Genomic DNA, 17,414 nt, shown 5'->3' with positions numbered 1-17,414 from the left:
CAATTTGTATCGCTAAAATAAATTCCAGTTGGTCATGTCGTCATGCTTTCTATATATTCCTTGATTTCATTTTCCCTGGTGTTCTATAAGGTTGGTATTTTCCTTGTATATCCCTGGAAAAGCAGGAAAAGTTAGTTTCACTTTTCTATATGTTCACCCAACACACTGTATTTATGGTCAACAGTATCAGGACTGTATCCAGATAATAAGGTATGACTTTGAGTTCCATTCACTCAGCAAACGAGAAGAAAGAAATGTACAGAGTTAGTAGAAAGATTTAATCTCACAGCATCTTTATTCCCTTTGTGTGACCTGCAAGATATATGATCCCTAAAGTTGCCATAATCACAGGATAATAGAGAAATACCTGCACTAACTATATTTTCCATCTGGTATTTCACTCAATAATGTGCTCGTAACTTCCACTGGATTAGCCAGCTTCTCGCATATAAACTTCATTGTGGAAGTACAGTCTGTATAGTGAACATATGCTGTGTCTATATACCCACAAAACATCCTATCATTTACATCATTTCTCCTTCTTGTAATCCTGAAAGAGAAAATAAAGAATTACAATTAGCAAGTCAAACATTTCAAACATATTCACAGGAAAAAATCGCTTTTCCAATATATCATTGCTTCTGGGTCTGCACTGTCTAAAATAAATTTTAATTATTATTGGGACTATTGAGAGTGTCCAAGTTAATTATATTCATCAACAAATATGCAGTAACAAACACTGACTTACTTCAATCTGCCTTTTCCACTTTTTTACATCTGGACTATTTGCTCTTCTTTACTCCCAGATGTATAACTTCCCTTCCCCAATAGTTAGTATGATTTAGAATAATGCAGTTCTATTAAATTTTCCAGTCTGGCTCCTGCAGCAAATCTTTGACACTATCTCTTCAAATATTTTTTGTAATCACCCAAGCTTGTAATTAACCTAATATATGACACTTTCAGTTCAACATCACTTCCAAGTAACATTTCCTTCTAACCATTTTTCAAAGATTTTATTCTGACATTCTGAATTATTACCAGCCCCTAAAACAAGATTACTAAGCAGGGACTGGACATCAAAGGCAAAATTATAAATTGAAAATACTATCTTTTGGGAAAAATGTAGTATTAAATATTTGGGTCCATAAATAATGATCATTAATAAGTAAATAAGTTTATCAATTAAATTTTGAAAAGTGGGGGCGCCTGGGTGGCTCAGTGGATTAAGCCGCTGCCTTCGGCCTTGGGCTCAGGTCATGATCTCAGGGTCCTGGGATCAAGCCCCGCATCGGGCTCTCTGCTCCGCAGGGAGCCTGCTTCCTCCTCTCTCTCTGCCTGCCTCTCTGCCGACTTGTGATCTCTCTCTCTGTCAAATGAATAAATAAAATCTTTAAAAAAAAAAAAAAAAAATTTTGAAAAGTGAGATTTCCTATTTGAAGTGGCATAATACAGATGTCATTGATCACAACACCTTTGAAGAAACAAATCCCAAGATAACATTAAGAATAAAAAACAAAAAGAAATACATATATAATAATATATTATACACATATATAATGTATTATATATGCATATATTATTATATATTTTTATTTTGGAATTTTTTTAATAATTTGAAATATATACTGTGCTTTCTATTCCGCTAAAGATTACCTTCCCATTAGCCATAATACAAATAAACACGTGGAAATTCTACTTTTTCAAAACAAGATTCCATCTGTACTCTCCGTGATGTGCCCACACTACCCTCACTTCTAGTCCCTTCTCTCCAGATGAGATCTTTAAAATATACCTCCTTTTGTCCTCCATTTCTATACATATTATCCCCTCTTCTGTCCCATCATTGTTAACTGCACATACAAAGCTGCCTTGTCTTTTGGACCCATATTCTTACATTTACTATTTCTGTCTGAAGGAAAATGCAAACAAAACAAAACAATCAAAACTTGTATTTGCTTCTCGCCCACAGTGGAGAGTGTGCAGGAATTTCAGGGTTAGATTTAGTGGTAGTTTTTTGTGTTATTAAACATTAAAGAAGCCTGATAGAAAAGAGTTATTTAAGGACATAATTTCAATTGAAGCTAGTTTTAATTGTAATCAATACTGCTCCCAGGGAAAACACCTTTACTCAAACCAACCAGAAAAATTCAATAAGAATAAAGACTTACCAGTTGGAGGAGATAATTTTCTCATCCAGGTACTGGTAACTTTGACGTTCTTCATTAGATAATCCCAGCCAGTATATACGTAACTTCTTGGATTTTATAAATTCCTACAAGAAATAGAGATGTTTAAAAAAATTGTCTCCCCCACAAAATAATAACTATCTCCCATTTCTGTACATTACTCCACAACATAATTTCTTACAAATTACTGTTTTAAGGTAACATTTCCGACATTACACTATTTTTGATTCCATTATAAAAAATCAAAATGAAGTGCTCCTTATTATAAGATTTCCTCCAACAGTTATTTATTAGATACTGTTTCACAAGGAAAACTATCTACCAAACCATGCATTTCTTTAACTTAGGGGCAATGAAGGTCACAATCTTCAAGATTCAAGTATCCCGCAGTAGTCAGTCCAGGAGCAAAAAAGGTATTAATTACTACATACACAAGTTAATAGAAACTGAAAAAGTAGGAGAAAAATGTGGCAAAGTCAGATGAGAAGTGGTATAGAATAGAGATCTAGTCCAAAATTTTATATGCAACGTAAGTTGTTTTTCCCTCATATACCAGACATTTTTTTGAGTAAATAACTAAGAATGGATCAGTTGACAATGATGAGAGGAGGAAGAAACTATGGTTTGATTTTCCCTGCAACTATAAAGGAGGAACCAGATTCTTACAGTAGGGAAGCTGACACTTTTGTGAAAATGAATTTTTTCCTTAAATAATATGGGAATACTATTTGAGAGACCAGAAATGCAGAGGAATAAGTAAAATATAGAGATACTACTTAAATATTAGAAAAAAGAAAATAAATAAATACATATAAACATAAATAAATCTTCCAGAGAACTCATTTTCCTGGGACCCAGGGAGTCAGTATAATATGTCTGCTTGATGCTTGCCTTTGACATCCCATCTTAATTCTACCTTTTTATACATATTTTATCCAACCTATGTTTTTATTCTAGTATATGTTGGCTTTTTCTGTTAGTTAAAAAAAGACAAAAATGATAGAAACAAAGAATTTTCTCCTATCTAAATTTTATAGAATTGGTAACCTTCAGGAATGATATCCAGATCTCCCACTTTTAGATAAATTCTCAGAAACTGTTCTGAGAGTTGATCCTAAAGTTCCAGTCTGGAAATGCTCACAGACCTAAAGATTCTGCATACCCCATGTCTACCCACCTGCCCATCCGCTGAGATTCCACTGATAGTTAAGTACCTAAGCTAACATTTTATTTTATTTTATTTTATTTTTTTAAAGATTCTATTTATTTATTTGACAGAGATCACAAGTAGCCAGAGAGGCAGGCAGAGAGAGAGGAAGGGAAGCAGGCTCCCTGCAGAGCAGAGAGCCTGATGCGGGGCTTGATCCCAGGACCCTGGGGTCATGACCAGAGTCGAAGGCAGAGGCTTTAACCCACTGAGCCACCCAGGCGCCCCTAGGCTAACATTTTAGATGATACCTTGGCTAACCTACACGGTATGGTAAATGTACTAAGTCTCAGTCACTTCGTACCCTAACTTAAACAGGCCCGTGTCTGGATTAGTACAAATCTTCCCCAACATGCTTCATTCCTCTCTATTCTATGATGGGAAGAGTGACTTCCTTCTTCATAGGCAGAGATCCATGGGACCTTACCAACACACTTTTGTTTTTAATCGTCAGCAGGCTGGCATTTTGAGCAGAACAGAACATGACACTCTTTTGCCACGTTTCATAATGGTCACTTAGTTTGTAACAGCTGTCCTCATGCCACATCCATGCCTTTGGACAAGGTTTACATTTGTGCTCTGGAAGAAAAACATAGTTTCATTTGGTTTGTGTTGATAATCCTCATTATTCTTATTATTCCCATTGTCCTCTATAATAAGTTAACAAGATTTACCTGTCTTTCTTCTTCTTACCTGAAAGGTGAAGAAAATGCATCCTGTATTCCTGGTCCCTAGATACCACCACAGTATGTCCAAAACATAATCTGAACAACACATTCTGAATTAAACGTCTGGTGTATTGCAGTGTGTTTTCTTACCTCAGGAGTCCTAACAATGATTAACTTATTTTTCACTATTTTTTTTTTCATTTTTATACTACTACATAGCAATAAAAGCTAATCACAAAAACATTGTGTGGTAAGAATCTACCGCCCAAACCTACATCAACCTTGCCTTCTCCAACTACAGCATTTCTGGCTGCCTGATGTTGAATAATGGGAGAGTTCTCAAGAGCACAAAGAATATATTTTAGCTATAATAGCTATAGAAACTGTTAGAGATAATTCAAAAGCCAATTCTTCCTCATCCCATAGGCAAGGCCTAACTATTTCTTTTCTATTGACTCTCCTCAAACATTGACTGAAACGTAGGATAAGGTCACCTATAAAGATGAGACCTATCTTCTCTTCTTATCTTTTAAAAAGGGTATAAAGAGGTGCCCTCTCCTCCCTAACTTCTATTAGCCCCAGTGCCCAAAATAACAGTAGTAGATGTAAGATTAGAGAAACTTGTAACTGCACAGAAATATCAGTGAGTCCTCTGTCAACTACATTTAATTCCTTTCTCCAAATAATGGCATCCTGGGAGAAGGCTGCTAGCTATTGATGAATGATTCTCAAGTAACTCCTAGGTTTTGTTCATTGTCTAATAAATAGCTTAAAGAGGAATATAAGATTACCTGGTTCTCTTTGATACAGCTCATGACATAATTTGGTGGCTATTTCCTGCAGTGTGATCGACAGGTCCCTGATCATCTTGGAACTATTCTTGTTATGTATCAGTTGTAGAGAAACATTTCTCTGAAGTTCTTCTTTGAAATTTTGAATTTTATTCAATTTTCCTGTTTCTATCTTCAAAGTTATGTAAACTCCAAATAAAAAAAATAAAAAATTTTAATTCTTCAACCCAACCATTATCTCTTTTCTGCTTAACTAGTATTACAAACATTAAAGGTCTTGGGAAGCAATCCCTTCACAGAAGGGAGGAAAACAAATTACTGTGTTTAAGTATTCAGTTATCAATACCTTTTGGGTTATATAACCTATAATCATTCCAAAGCTTCAATTCAAGAATAAACTTTCTTGTAAAATTCATGTAATTCTAGGTGTTTTCCCTTTCAGTCCAAACATGGGTAATACATACATATGCTTCCTAAGACTCCTAGTCCAACCAGCAGCAGAAGACATAGAAGAGTCAGAACCAAGGCTCTCTGACGCCATCCATCGGAAGGAACAGGTGGTGCTGTGGAAAGCAAAATAAGCAGGCAGGCCTGGAAGTGGTATACATCTTAATTTCATTCATTCATTCATTCATTCAGACTTTATTTCTTTCCTAACATGTCTCTGGTAAAGGAATGTGTTTTGCTAGAAACTCAAGGACATTTTAAAAATGTCTTTTTAAAGAATAAGTGAAAAACACTTTGTTAGTTGTTTTACATGCAAACTGGTTCTTACAGGAGAGGTTGTTAATTGGTAGGCTGAGTCAAGACACAAAGAGGCAAAAATGGGCTCTGAAAAGAATTGAGAAAACCTATCAATCTGGATATGACATATCTTTTCTGTACAAATTGGGGAAATGAGTAGCTGGCAGCTAATAGAGAGGTCAATCAAAGTATCCCTTCCTCCAGTGGACAATTCTGAGTGCCAAAGAAAATAATGTCATTACTTATGTCCTTCCTCACAAATCCTGAGAGTTTGGTTGTAGAATATAAATGATATGGTGTCTTTTGTAATGTTTTTGTGTCCTTCCATCAGCCAGAAACTTAGGTCAGATCAGTATCATTTCCTCATCAGGATTTCTTCATATTTTTAGCAACAAATTTCTGTTGGACTTTTTTTTTTTTTTTTTGCTAAACACTAAATCCCCCAAACAGATCATTTCTCTATTAAAAAAAAAAGAATTATAAACTTTATATTATAAATTAATCATTATTAAATCAGTATCTGATTTAAAGTATCATCATCTGTATATATGGGTACTAGCTATTTAAAAAGATATAATTCAGGAATAATGTGATAACCAATTATACTTCTTATCTGTGTCCTACATCTCTTAGCTGGTGATATAATATTGTGAAATATGTAGAGAATTGAAAGCAAAATGTAAAACAACTTTTTAGACTTTGAACAATGGCTAATAGTGAAGGAACTATATAGTCAAGATCTTATCTAAGGTTAGAAGTATGACTTCAAGTTCTATCTTCCTAAGAATTATGTTCTCATTTATTTATAAATTCAATTAGACAAAAGTTATCTGTTGGTACCTTCTATATCCTAGGCATCATTTGGGGTTCTCACAATACAATACACAAGTGAGCAAGAGATACAAGTTCCTGCTCTCATAGAAAATACATTTTAATTGTGAGAGAAAAAAAAATGGATAGATGATAGAGATAAATAGTATCTATCTATAAGTAGATAGATGATAGATAGATGATAGAGATCTTAAATTGTTCTATGGTATGCACAGATTCAAAAGTTATATTATAGAGAACAAGTAGTTCTGATCTTATAGCCAATGCAAATGAGCCTGCAAAACCAGTGGGAAGAACATTATAAGCAGCAAGATTGTCTAGTTCAAAGGACTTCATTTGGGAAAGATCTTTACCTGTTTGAAAAACAGAAAAAATTCAGTGGCTAAGAACTGTGGCCAAGATGAGAAATGATGTTTGAGGAGGTCAAAAAGAAGTCAGGAGACAGGTTATATACAGGCTTTATTGGGCCAGAGTGAGGGGATTGGAGTTCTTTGAGAAACCACTGGGTTTAATGAAGACAGAATAATAATTGAGATGTTTTTGTTTTTTGGTTTTTTGGTTTGTTTTGGAAGGATCACTATTACTGCATATGGGCAATGCATTAATTGTAGGGCTGCAATGTTGGAAGTAGGAAGAATAGCAAGAAAACTATTGTAGTATGCCATCCAAGAGAGAACAGTAGTTTGCTTTACTAGGACTAGAGAATACAAGGAAGTTAGACTCCATAGTACAAATTTATGAAATATTTATGAGAAATCTTTTACTTGATAGATGTGGAGGATTTAAATATACACACTTGTAGGCAGTATAGCATAGTGATTAAAAAAAGGAAGAAGAAGGCACGCCATGCCTAGGACTAGTATGCCTGGGCTTGAATGCTGGATCTGCTTATCACATGAGACTTTGGACAAGTCACTTGACCTTTCTGTGTCTTAGTTTTTGCATTGGTTAAAAAAGAAAGCCATAAAATATCAGAGAGTAAGTGAATTAATATTCGTAATAAAATTAGAACAGTGCTGGCATATAGCAAACTCTTGGTGATTGTATTAAATATGTATCTATTTTTATATTTAATGAGATGAGGATGATTGGGGAAAGGAAACAGTTTTAGAGGAAAATTTTTTAAAAAATACAAAACTTTCAGGTACAGTGTGGTTTTGAATGTTATAGCTTCCAATATTTCTTTACCTCTTTTCTTCCTTTAGTCCCCTGGGTGTCTTTTCATTTAACTTAACCTCAAAAAAAAAAAAAAAAGAAAAGAAAAGAAAAAAAGAAAGAAAGAAAAGAAAAAGAGAAATTTGGAAGTAATATATGCTTGACTTGGTAGAATACTAAATGACATTTTTAAAAGTTCTCTTTGTCTCTCTGTCTCTGTTTCACATACACATACACACACTTCATTTCTTTCTTTCTTTCTTTATTTTTCTCCTTCCTTCCTTCCTCCCTCCTGCCCTCTCACTCTCTCCCTCTCCTTTTCTCTCTATCTCTCTCCTATTCTTTCTTCCCTATATCTGGGCTCAACATATGGGAATTATGGTGTGTGTATGTATCTAAGTATTTTGTAGCCTCCAATAAACTTTATTATTTCCTTTTCTAAATAATGAGAAACACTAATCCCATCATATTTCTGCGAGAATCGTTTTAAAATAAAGTATCAGACTATAAGTTTTCCTCGACAGTTCAACCAAAGCAGTCACTTCTTAAATACCATATTTGAGTAAATTTAGTTCAAAATATATCTCATACCTAAGGAAACTAAATTAATTAAAGATTTATTAAAAAGACCTGTATCCCCATTAAACAATAATATTCTCTAAGCTATTATTTTCTAATCATTCAAACAGTTTATAGACCTAACAGCAAGCTAAAGAGAAGTGATATAGGGGCGCCTGGGTGGCTCAGTGGGTTAAGCCGCTGCCTTCGGCTCGGGTCATGATCTCGGGGTCCTGGGATCGAGTCCCGCGTCAGGCTCTCTGCTCGGCAGGGAGCCTGCTTCCCTCTCTCTCTCTCTGCCTGCCTCTCTATCTACTTGTGATCTCTCTCTGTCAAATAAATAAATAATCTTTAAAAAAAAAAAGAGAAGTGATATAACGTGATTTTATGCAAGTGAATGAATAATATGTCTAAGAGTATAGTAAAATTTTCATTCACAAAATTTCCATTTATAGGACTGAATATTATTATCTCACTCTTTATCTCTAGTGAGTTTAATATGAAAATAAAATTCCTGCTGTTTAGTTTTAAGTTCATATTCTTCCACTTAATCATATGTGCCTACAGAGGTTAGTATCTTTCTCTCTGCTTAGAATCTTTCTCTGAACAAAATTTGATTTGTTTGATAATAATGGTCAAAATGGTCAAATTGAGTGGCTTAAAAGAACTTTAATTCATTCTAATATCCATTTCTGAAAAATATTCTCAAACTTATTTATTACTGTCATTCTTTTTGATATCCTTTTATTTTTATTTGTGGTACCCAGAACTGAAAATATGATCAATTTTAAATATTAAAGACATACCTGCTAGACTAAATGTATAAACAAAAAATGATTACTGAACCTAGATGTCCATCAACAGATGAATGGATAAAGAAGATGTGGTATATATACACAATGGAATACTATGCAGCCATCAAAAGAAATGAAATCTTGCCATTTGCGACCACGTGGATGGAACTAGAGGGTATCATGCTTAGTGAAATAAGTCAATCGGAGAAAGACAACTATCATATGATCTCCCTGATATGAGGACATGGAGAAGCAACATGGGGGGTTAGGGGGATAGGAGAAGAATAAATGAAACAAGATGGGATTGGGAGGGAGACAAACCATAAATGACTCTTAATCTCACAAAACAAACTGGGGGTTGCTGGGGGGAGGTGGGGTTGGGAGAAGGGGAGAGGGTTATGGACATTGGGGAGGGTATGTGCTATCGTGAGTGCTGTGAAGTGTGTAAACCTGGCGATTCACAGACCTGTACCCCTGGGGATAAAAATACATTATATGTTTATTAAAAAAAAAAAATGGAAGGGGAGGCGAACCATAAGAGACTATGGACTCTGAAAAACAACCTGAGGGTTTTGAAGGGTCAGGGGTGGGAGGTTGGGGGAACAGGTGGTGGGTAATAGGGAGGGCACGTTTTGCATGGAGCACTGGGTGTTGTGCAAAAACAATGAATACTGTTATGCTGAAAAAATAAATAAATTAAAAAATGATTACTGAAATCCTGACCAATTAAAAAAATATTGATATATTTCTCATCTTCATCTATTTTTAATTTAAGCTTCACAAAGTAATCATTAAATATGTTGGTCTTTTCCAAAATGGCACAGGCAGCATACACTGAATTATGGCTGTAATCTCATAATAAAACGGACCTTCTTATCTCCACTTTCTAGGTGAGAGCTCAGAGACTTCAAAAGATCAAAGGATCTATTTAAATGGCCTGTACACACCCAATGGACTCCAAACCCTCTCCTCCATAATTCTGGCAGCTCAATAGAGAGTCTTTTCCAAGCCACACTCATGTATGTAACACTCAAGCACAGCATGTACTCACTGAAGTCACTGTTGCTCTCCTGCAAAATGAAGATGCCTATTTCTACCTCATAAGGCAAGAAGGATAGTATTTGTCACATAGCAGGAAAGATAGCCTGTTTTACTATTATCTAATAGTATCTCATTAGCTGGAAGTGGCTAGTGCTTTCTTATTAAAAAATAACTTACAAAATCATGATTTTCCTGGACAACATGTACTCTTTGTTGTATGGGGGGAAAATGTTATATAATCCAGTAAAATCAAACTATCATCCCAACCTAATTATCTTGACTGTGATATTAAAACAGAAACATTGTAAAAGATCAAGTGTTCAAGGCACCACCACCACCTTTAAAAAAAAATTTTTTTTTGTAAAAATGAGAGGCTCAACCTACAATACATCCAAAGTTCAAAATCTTACCTTTTATCCCAACTCTGTCAAACTCGTGGATATTTTCCTTTTTGCTGGAGTCCTGAAATTTTAGATCTGCATAAGTAATTTCTTCAGACATTGATGGCTGTGAAAAGAAAGCCCAGCAAACTATTAAAAAAAACTATTAAAAAAAATAAGATGAAGGTGAACTAATAGAGTTGAATTTAGACAGGAATTGTAATTTCAGACATCTGTTTACAAACCAAAGCTTCAATGTGTAAGCTTTAACTTCTCTTTTCAGTGTCGCAATCCTGTCTGTATACAGAGGAGCTGCAGCCTACCAGAGGCCTCAGATAAGTACAGACATACCTGCAAGACTGAAAGTCTTTCTTCCTCTTATCTCTCTTCCTTTTTTCTCATTTCTCTATAACCCCCAATGAGAGGAAGTTTTAAAAATCGTTTTGGTTAGTGTCAGGCAAGGGGACACAGATCCCTAGCAACACATGTGCAGATACAACATAGAATTTGCTGGAGAATAATCTTCAAGCAGAGAAAGACTTAATTTCAGTTGTTATTTATTTCATTTCCAGAGTTTTCATTTGACTCTTGAATTGCTTCCATGTTGCTGAAATTCTTTATACTTTTTTTTCTCTTTACTTGAACACACTAATCACTTTTGTTTCAAATTTCCTATCCAATACCATCAGTATCTGAAAGCATTTGCGGCTCAGTTTTTGTTTATTTGTTTTAATTTGGCTTGTCAGTTGCTTTTTTGCCATTTAGTCTTTTTTTTTTTTTAGGATGCCTCATTATTTTTGATCAAATGCCAGACATTGTATGTCAAAACAGTTGAGATTATGAATGATATCTTTAAAATTATTTTTGTTTGTTTTCCTGGCAGGCGGGTATAATAAAAGCAGTAAGCCTCAATCAGTTGGAGTCTTTCAAGTTTCATCTTTTTTTTTTAAATAAATTTTGTTCAAGCTTTATACCAATCTTTTTGTAGGAGGCTTCATGTGATATTAGCCACAGTTCTATGGTCAGAACTGGAGATCTCCCAGCTGTTCATCATATAAAACCTACTGCGCATATGTACAAGAGCTGATGGCCAAGCAGTACCTTTACACCAGTTTTTCTGAAACAACAAAGATGAGGACAGTATCATAGATGCAGAAGCAATAGCAGTTGCTGAGTTTCCCTCTCAGCTGTCCCACTACAGGGTAATGCACAGGAATCAAGCAGCTCTGAGTGTCAGACTCTAGGTAAGAGATTCTTTTTTTTAAAAAAAGATTTATTTATTTATTTGAGAGAGAGGCAGAGAGAGCATGCACAGGGGAGGGGTGGAGGGAGAGGGAGGGAATCTCAAGCAGACTCCTTCCTGAGCATGGAACCAGACCTGAGGCTCAAGGCCAGGTCCAGGTAGGCTCCAGGCAGGGTTCAGTCCCAGGACCCCCAAGATCACAACTTGAACAGAAGCCATATGTTTAACCGACTGAGCCACCCAGGCTCCCTCCAGGTAGGACATTCTGATGCTGCTCAGCGGGTATTTTATGTGCATGGCTGGGGAACGAGAAGCTTCTTTGCTGGCATTATAAAGCACTATATTTTAAGCATTTCGGTCATTATGTTGTAACACGGGGAAATCTTACTTCACCCCTATGCTGCTGCCTCGGTATTTTCACCACAGAAATCACCAGCCCACTCCTTAAATCTGTAACCATAAAATGTGTCAGAACCTGTCATGTGAGTCCTCACTTGGGCATGTTATCCAAATTGACTATCCGAAGTGTTCAGCTAAGCTAGTTACATTGGAGACTTACAGGGGCTAAATCTCTAGCAAATCCATATTGGATGAGTTAATCCTCTCCTCTCGTTCTAGTCTTGACTCTAAACTGTGGCTGACAGATTTTCCACCGCAGCTGAGCGAACACTTCAACCTGAAAAGGCTGTGAGGTTCGATCACTAGAACAGCAACCACTGGAGAGACAGACTCAGTTTCACTTAGCATGTAGAAAACCGGGAAAATATGTCACTTCTGCTGTTATTAATCGGCAAATTCATAACTTCTCTGAAACTCCTCAGAGATCTGAGGTCATGTGGCAGCTGACTAAGCTAACATCTAAGGAAAGAGACAGGGCTTGCTTACTTGGGATAAATATGCAACTCATATAAACTATTATAAAGAATTAGGGTAAAGCTTTTACCAAGTTGCTAAAGGTAGATTGTGGGTTTGTATGACAGCATAGGACCCCTGATTGCTGCAAACACAGCAATCACATGCTCCTGCAGACAAGTTACAGACGTCACTGGATCCTGAAAGTTTGAAAGTGATGAAGGATTGGGGCAGATGAACAGAAGTCACTGTGCAGAGGACTTGAAGTCCCTTATGTCCTTAGACATAGGAAGAAAAAGTCTCCCTCTCAGGCCATTGGGGGACTCATTACAGCTGGAAATGAAACAGAAATGTTTCTATACTCCTGGCAGGAAGACTGGAAAGCATACTGAAAAAGTGTAAATACTTTCTCACTGATTGCCAGACGTGATCTGCTAAAGGAAACTGATTATTCACACTTGCGGCTTGCTTGACACACATCCTGTCTCACCTCATGAATGTTTCTTTGCTGTTTCTTTCACCTTCCAAATAAACAGCCTGTACTAGATCTTCAGGTCTCATGTTGTCTTTTTCCATTTTCCCTTTCTTTAGTCCTTTCTGCCCTTGAAAGAGCAGCAATCTATTTTTCCTTTGTTGCACATTCCTCTCCTAGTCTCAGCCTCTTGGCTGTATGGCTACCTAAGGGTTCCCAGACAGGCGTAAGCAGGGATCAAGCAAAACCCCAAACCAAGCCCTAGAGCACTTACCGATTTAAAAGATAAGAAAAAGTGTTCTGACCTAAGTAGGGTTTTCAGATAAAATTCAAGATCTCTAGTTAAATATAAATTTGGATTAAAAATGGTTTATTTTCAGGGTAAGTATGCCGCCGTCAATGTTTTTATTTGTTGTCTTTGCAACATTCGTTGTTGATCTGAAATTCAAATTTGACTGGGAATTCTATATTTTAGTTTGCTAAATCCGGTCATCCTACAAGCCCAAGGAGTGGATTGGCTAGAAAAATGGAGACAAATACGTATAAGTAGCAAAAATTCTTTCAGTGAGAAGGAAGGTTTATCCTGACCACCCACTCAGAAGTATGTTCTCACCAGCCCTCTGCACACATATCAGTTGACCTACCCACTCATTCCTCAGTCCCATGTGTTTTCATCAGATTTAATCAAGTATTTGGGTGTCCAACTAATATTTTTCAAATGACTGAAAGGCCTTGGCGAAGTCATTGTGTTTATGGAATGGCTTCCTGGTACTTTAGACTCTGGCCATCATAAGTCACAGAAAACTGACTGAATGAAGCAGACGCATAGCCACCGAGGTATCTGCCAAGTCAGTTTGCTAGGAAAAGAAACTTCATAGCACAAACCTCTAAATCCAGGTGGCCACAACAAGTGGAAGAATAAAATAGTACGAAACTGAAGCATATGTGCTTATGTACCAGAATGCTTTATCCAGTAGTAAACATCTCCACCATTATTTATTTCTCAAGACAACTGGAGATCTATTGGGGAAGAAGTCATCTGTAAGCTCAGTGCAGTGGTTGCTGGAGGTGAGAATGGCCAAGGAAATGTTGCCAGGCAACAAACTCAAGCCCAGATCCTGTCTAGATCAGTACTCTCTAGACACTGGTCGGGTTTGTTGCCTGGCAACATTCTCTTTACCAATCTCACTCCAGCACCTGCTGCACCGCCATATTCTTGGTAACTACACTTCAAAGCCTTTGGATTCCAAATATCACAAAATATTATATTAATAATAAAATTGTTTTATATTTTCTATTTTACATCTAAAACATTAAATTCTCAACCTGAAGTAACTCATCTCAAAATCAAATACTAGAAACATGAGCAAAATGAGGAAAAAGGTTTAAAATATACAGTACATTCTGAAAAAAATGAAAACACTTCCTTGAAGAAAAGTTAATGAAATAAATAAAAGAAAAACTCAGCCATGAGATTCCTGGAAAACTATTTATTTAAAAAGCAATTTGTATGGCTGGGATACTTCTTAAGGTTCTGTGTCCCTCCCTTCCCACCTAACAAGAACTGATCCCCATTCATGATCAAGGAAGAACTATTAACCCTCAACCTTCAGTCATGTTTATGAAAATGCAAAGAACCCACAGGCAGGGATCAGAGGATGGGGAAACAGGTGGATCTGGTGTTTTGTAAGGACTGTAGCCCTGTAAGTACACACAGAACTTAACTTTCTTTCTTTCTTTTTTTTTTAATTTTATTTATTTGACAGACAGAGATCACAAGTAGGCAGAGAGGCAGGCAGAGAGAGAGAGGGGGAAGCACAGGCTCCCTGCTGAGCAGAGAGTCCGATGCAGGACTCAATCCCAGGACCCTGAGATCATGACCTGAACTGAAGGCAGCGGCTTTAACCCACTGAGCCTCCCAGGCGCCCAGAACTTAACTTTCTTATTTCATTTCATTAAACTTTCTGAGACTTTCAATTCTCTATACCTGGATAGTTTGGGGATCATTCTCATAGCTTTTGTGGTTCTTTTCAGTAATAGGAATAGTCTCATTTCAGAAATTATTATGTCCAGCATAATCTCAAAACTCCAAACTCTTCAATTAAAACCTAAAACTCAATTTGAAACCACCGCCCTCCTCCATCCTGGACTATTCCAGACCTGGTAGCTACAGAAAATGGGATGTGCTGTTTTTTTCTGACCCCACATGGGGGAAAGAAATCTGAAGAAAAAGTAGCACAGCTGTGTGCTGCTGATGGCTTCCTTAATGAGCGACTTTATGGTTTGGTCTTTTTGTTGTTGTTGTTTTTAGAAATCACCTTATTTAACTGCTTCTTACTTCCCATCAGAGATATTTCTCTTGAGTTGGAAGATATTTCCTTTACTCCCCATTTGTGTGGGTTCTATAGATTCCCACTTATTAGGGCTTTATTGCCTAGAGTTCTCGTGGATACTATTCTTTAAAAAAATGTGGCTAAATATACATAATTTAAAATTTCTTGTCATAACTATTTTGGAAGTGTACAGTTTAGTAGTGTTAAGTACATTCACATTGTTGTGCAACTAGTTTCTAAACTCTTCTCAAGTTGCAAAACTGAAACTTAATGCTCTTTAAACCACAACTCCTCTTACCCCCAGTGCCTGGCAAATATCACCTGACAAATATTCTACTTTTGTCTCTATGAATTTGACTAGTCAGGACCCTCATGTAAGTGGAGTCATACAGTGTTTTTTTGTTTTTTTTGTTTGTTTGTTTGTTTTGGGTTTTTTTTGTGACTGGCCTATTTCACTTAGCATTTTGTCATCAATATTCACCCATATCATCAGAATTTTCTGCCTTTTTAAAACTGAGGAATATTCGGTTGTAGGTATTGGTCACATTTTCTTCATTCCTCCATTAATGGATCCTTGGGAAGCCTTCACCTCTTGGCTATTGTGAATAGTGTTGTTATGAACATGAGGCTTATAAGTATCTCTTCAAAATCCTGCATTGGAGTCTATGAGAGTATATGCCCAGAAATAGAATTACGATCATAAAACAATTCAATGTTCAATTTTTTGAGGAGCCACCGTAGTGTTTTCCACAGCAGCTGCATCATTTTACATTTCCACCAATCCTTAGCATAATGTCTACATTGTAGCAATGAATCCTCAATGTACCCTAATCATCAGATTGAGCAGACACAAATAAGCATGGGTAAGAAATACACACACACACACACACACACTCCATCATGGGAGCTCTACCTCCAGTATCTCACCTAAACCCAATTACCTCTCAAAGATCTCATCTTCTCGGGGCATCTGGGGGGCTCAGAGGGTTAAAGCTTTGCCTTCGGCTCAGGTCATGATCTCAGGATCCTGGGATCGAGCCCCACATGGGGCTCTCTGCTCCGTGGGAAGCCTGCTTCTCCCTCTCTCTCTCTGCCGGCCTCTCTGCCTACTTGTGAACTCTGTCTGTTAAATAAATAAATAAAATCTTTTAAAAAAAATCTCATCTTCTCATACCATCACATTGGGCATTTCAACATATGAATTTTGTAAGGACACAGCCCATAACATATGTGTACATGATGTATATTTATGTATATGTGTGTATGTATTTTTAATTTCATATGTACTTTTGCAAGAGAATGTATGTATTTGTTGGGGTGATTGTGCATTATTTCTTATGGTCTGATGGCACAAATTTCATTTCTCTGATTTAATTAGTTAATTAAATGACACCATGCTCCAGCTACATGTCTCAAATTTTAGTTTTACAGTGCACTTATGCATATTTATAATGTATTTACAGTATTATTTAATTGTATAAAGTACAAACTTCTCTGCTAGATTTTCGGCCTACAAGTCACTATGTATAAAACAGATAACGTATTATGATCAATGACCAGTCATGTCATCTACTTGTAAGTCTGTCAATGATTGATTCGTGTGCATCTGTCTTTAGTTAGCACATAGACAATTAAGTGTAAAGTTACGTTACCTCCTTACCTCACAGTGATAAATTTACATGATATTTTACAAAAATAAGTAATCAAAAGAGGGAACTGGTCAATAATGATTAAATGCAGCAAAGAAACAAAAAGTGGTAATGCTGAAAGTCAAAGTCAAATAGAAAATGGGCAAATAGAGGAACCCCTGGATGGCTCAGATGGTTAAGTATCTGCCTTCTGCTTAGGTCATGATCTCAGGGACCTGTGATGGAGCCCCACATTGGGCTCCTAGCTCAGCAGGGAGTCTGCTTCTGCCCCTACTTCTACTCCTCTCTCTGCCTCTCCCCCGCTCATGCTGTGTCTGTCTTTGTGTGTCTCTCTCTCAAATGAATAAATAAAATGTTTAAAAGACAGAGAGAAAATAAGTAGAAAGAAATAACTGATCATGAATATATTGATATTTCCACTTTTGGAGAAACTCTAGATTTGCAGCCAGAGGAATTTTGAAGCAATCATCAACAAAAATAAGGGATAGGGTTGTGATGAAAAGGATG

At 36.5% G+C, this 17,414-nt stretch overlaps 1 protein-coding gene across 2 annotated transcripts; it reads right to left on the bottom strand.

Annotated features, from left to right (window-relative positions):
* Window positions 1–281: 281 nt before the first annotated feature.
* CLEC12A (C-type lectin domain family 12 member A) lies at window positions 282–10,703 on the bottom strand. Of its 2 annotated transcripts, XM_046014074.1 has the most exons (7): window positions 10,604–10,703; window positions 10,389–10,485; window positions 5,320–5,418; window positions 4,856–5,044; window positions 3,824–3,975; window positions 2,172–2,275; window positions 282–550 (listed from the first exon to the last, which is right to left on the bottom strand). In XM_046014074.1, the coding sequence occupies exons 2-7, from the start codon at window positions 10,477–10,479 to the stop codon at window positions 373–375; spliced, it is 813 nt and encodes a 270-aa protein (XP_045870030.1). In that variant the 5' UTR covers window positions 10,480–10,485; window positions 10,604–10,703; the 3' UTR covers window positions 282–372. The 2 variants fall into 2 exon arrangements, with proteins under 2 accessions (XP_045870030.1, XP_045870028.1); XM_046014072.1 differs by lacking the exon at window positions 10,604–10,703 and having other exon boundaries at window positions 10,389–10,596.
* Window positions 10,704–17,414: the final 6,711 nt, after the last annotated feature.

Source organism: Meles meles, chromosome 7 (assembly GCF_922984935.1).
Source record: "Meles meles chromosome 7, mMelMel3.1 paternal haplotype, whole genome shotgun sequence".
NCBI lineage: Eukaryota > Metazoa > Chordata > Mammalia > Carnivora > Mustelidae > Meles > Meles meles.
This window is presented reverse-complemented; position numbering and strand designations above follow the sequence as displayed.

What these genes read in the sequence shown, in the direction of transcription:
- CLEC12A (XM_046014074.1), bottom strand. Translation starts at nt 10,479, where the DNA reads ATGTCTGAAGAAATTACTTATGCAGATCTAAAATTTCAGGACTCCAGC. An exon ending in AGGAGTCTTAGGAAGCATAT is followed by an intron (nt 5,045 to 5,319) that starts GTATGTATTACC and finishes TTTTATTTGGAG; the next exon opens with TTTACATAACTTTGAAGATA. An exon ending in GCTGTATCAAAGAGAACCAG is followed by an intron (nt 3,976 to 4,855) that starts GTAATCTTATAT and finishes TTTTTCTTCCAG; the next exon opens with AGCACAAATGTAAACCTTGT.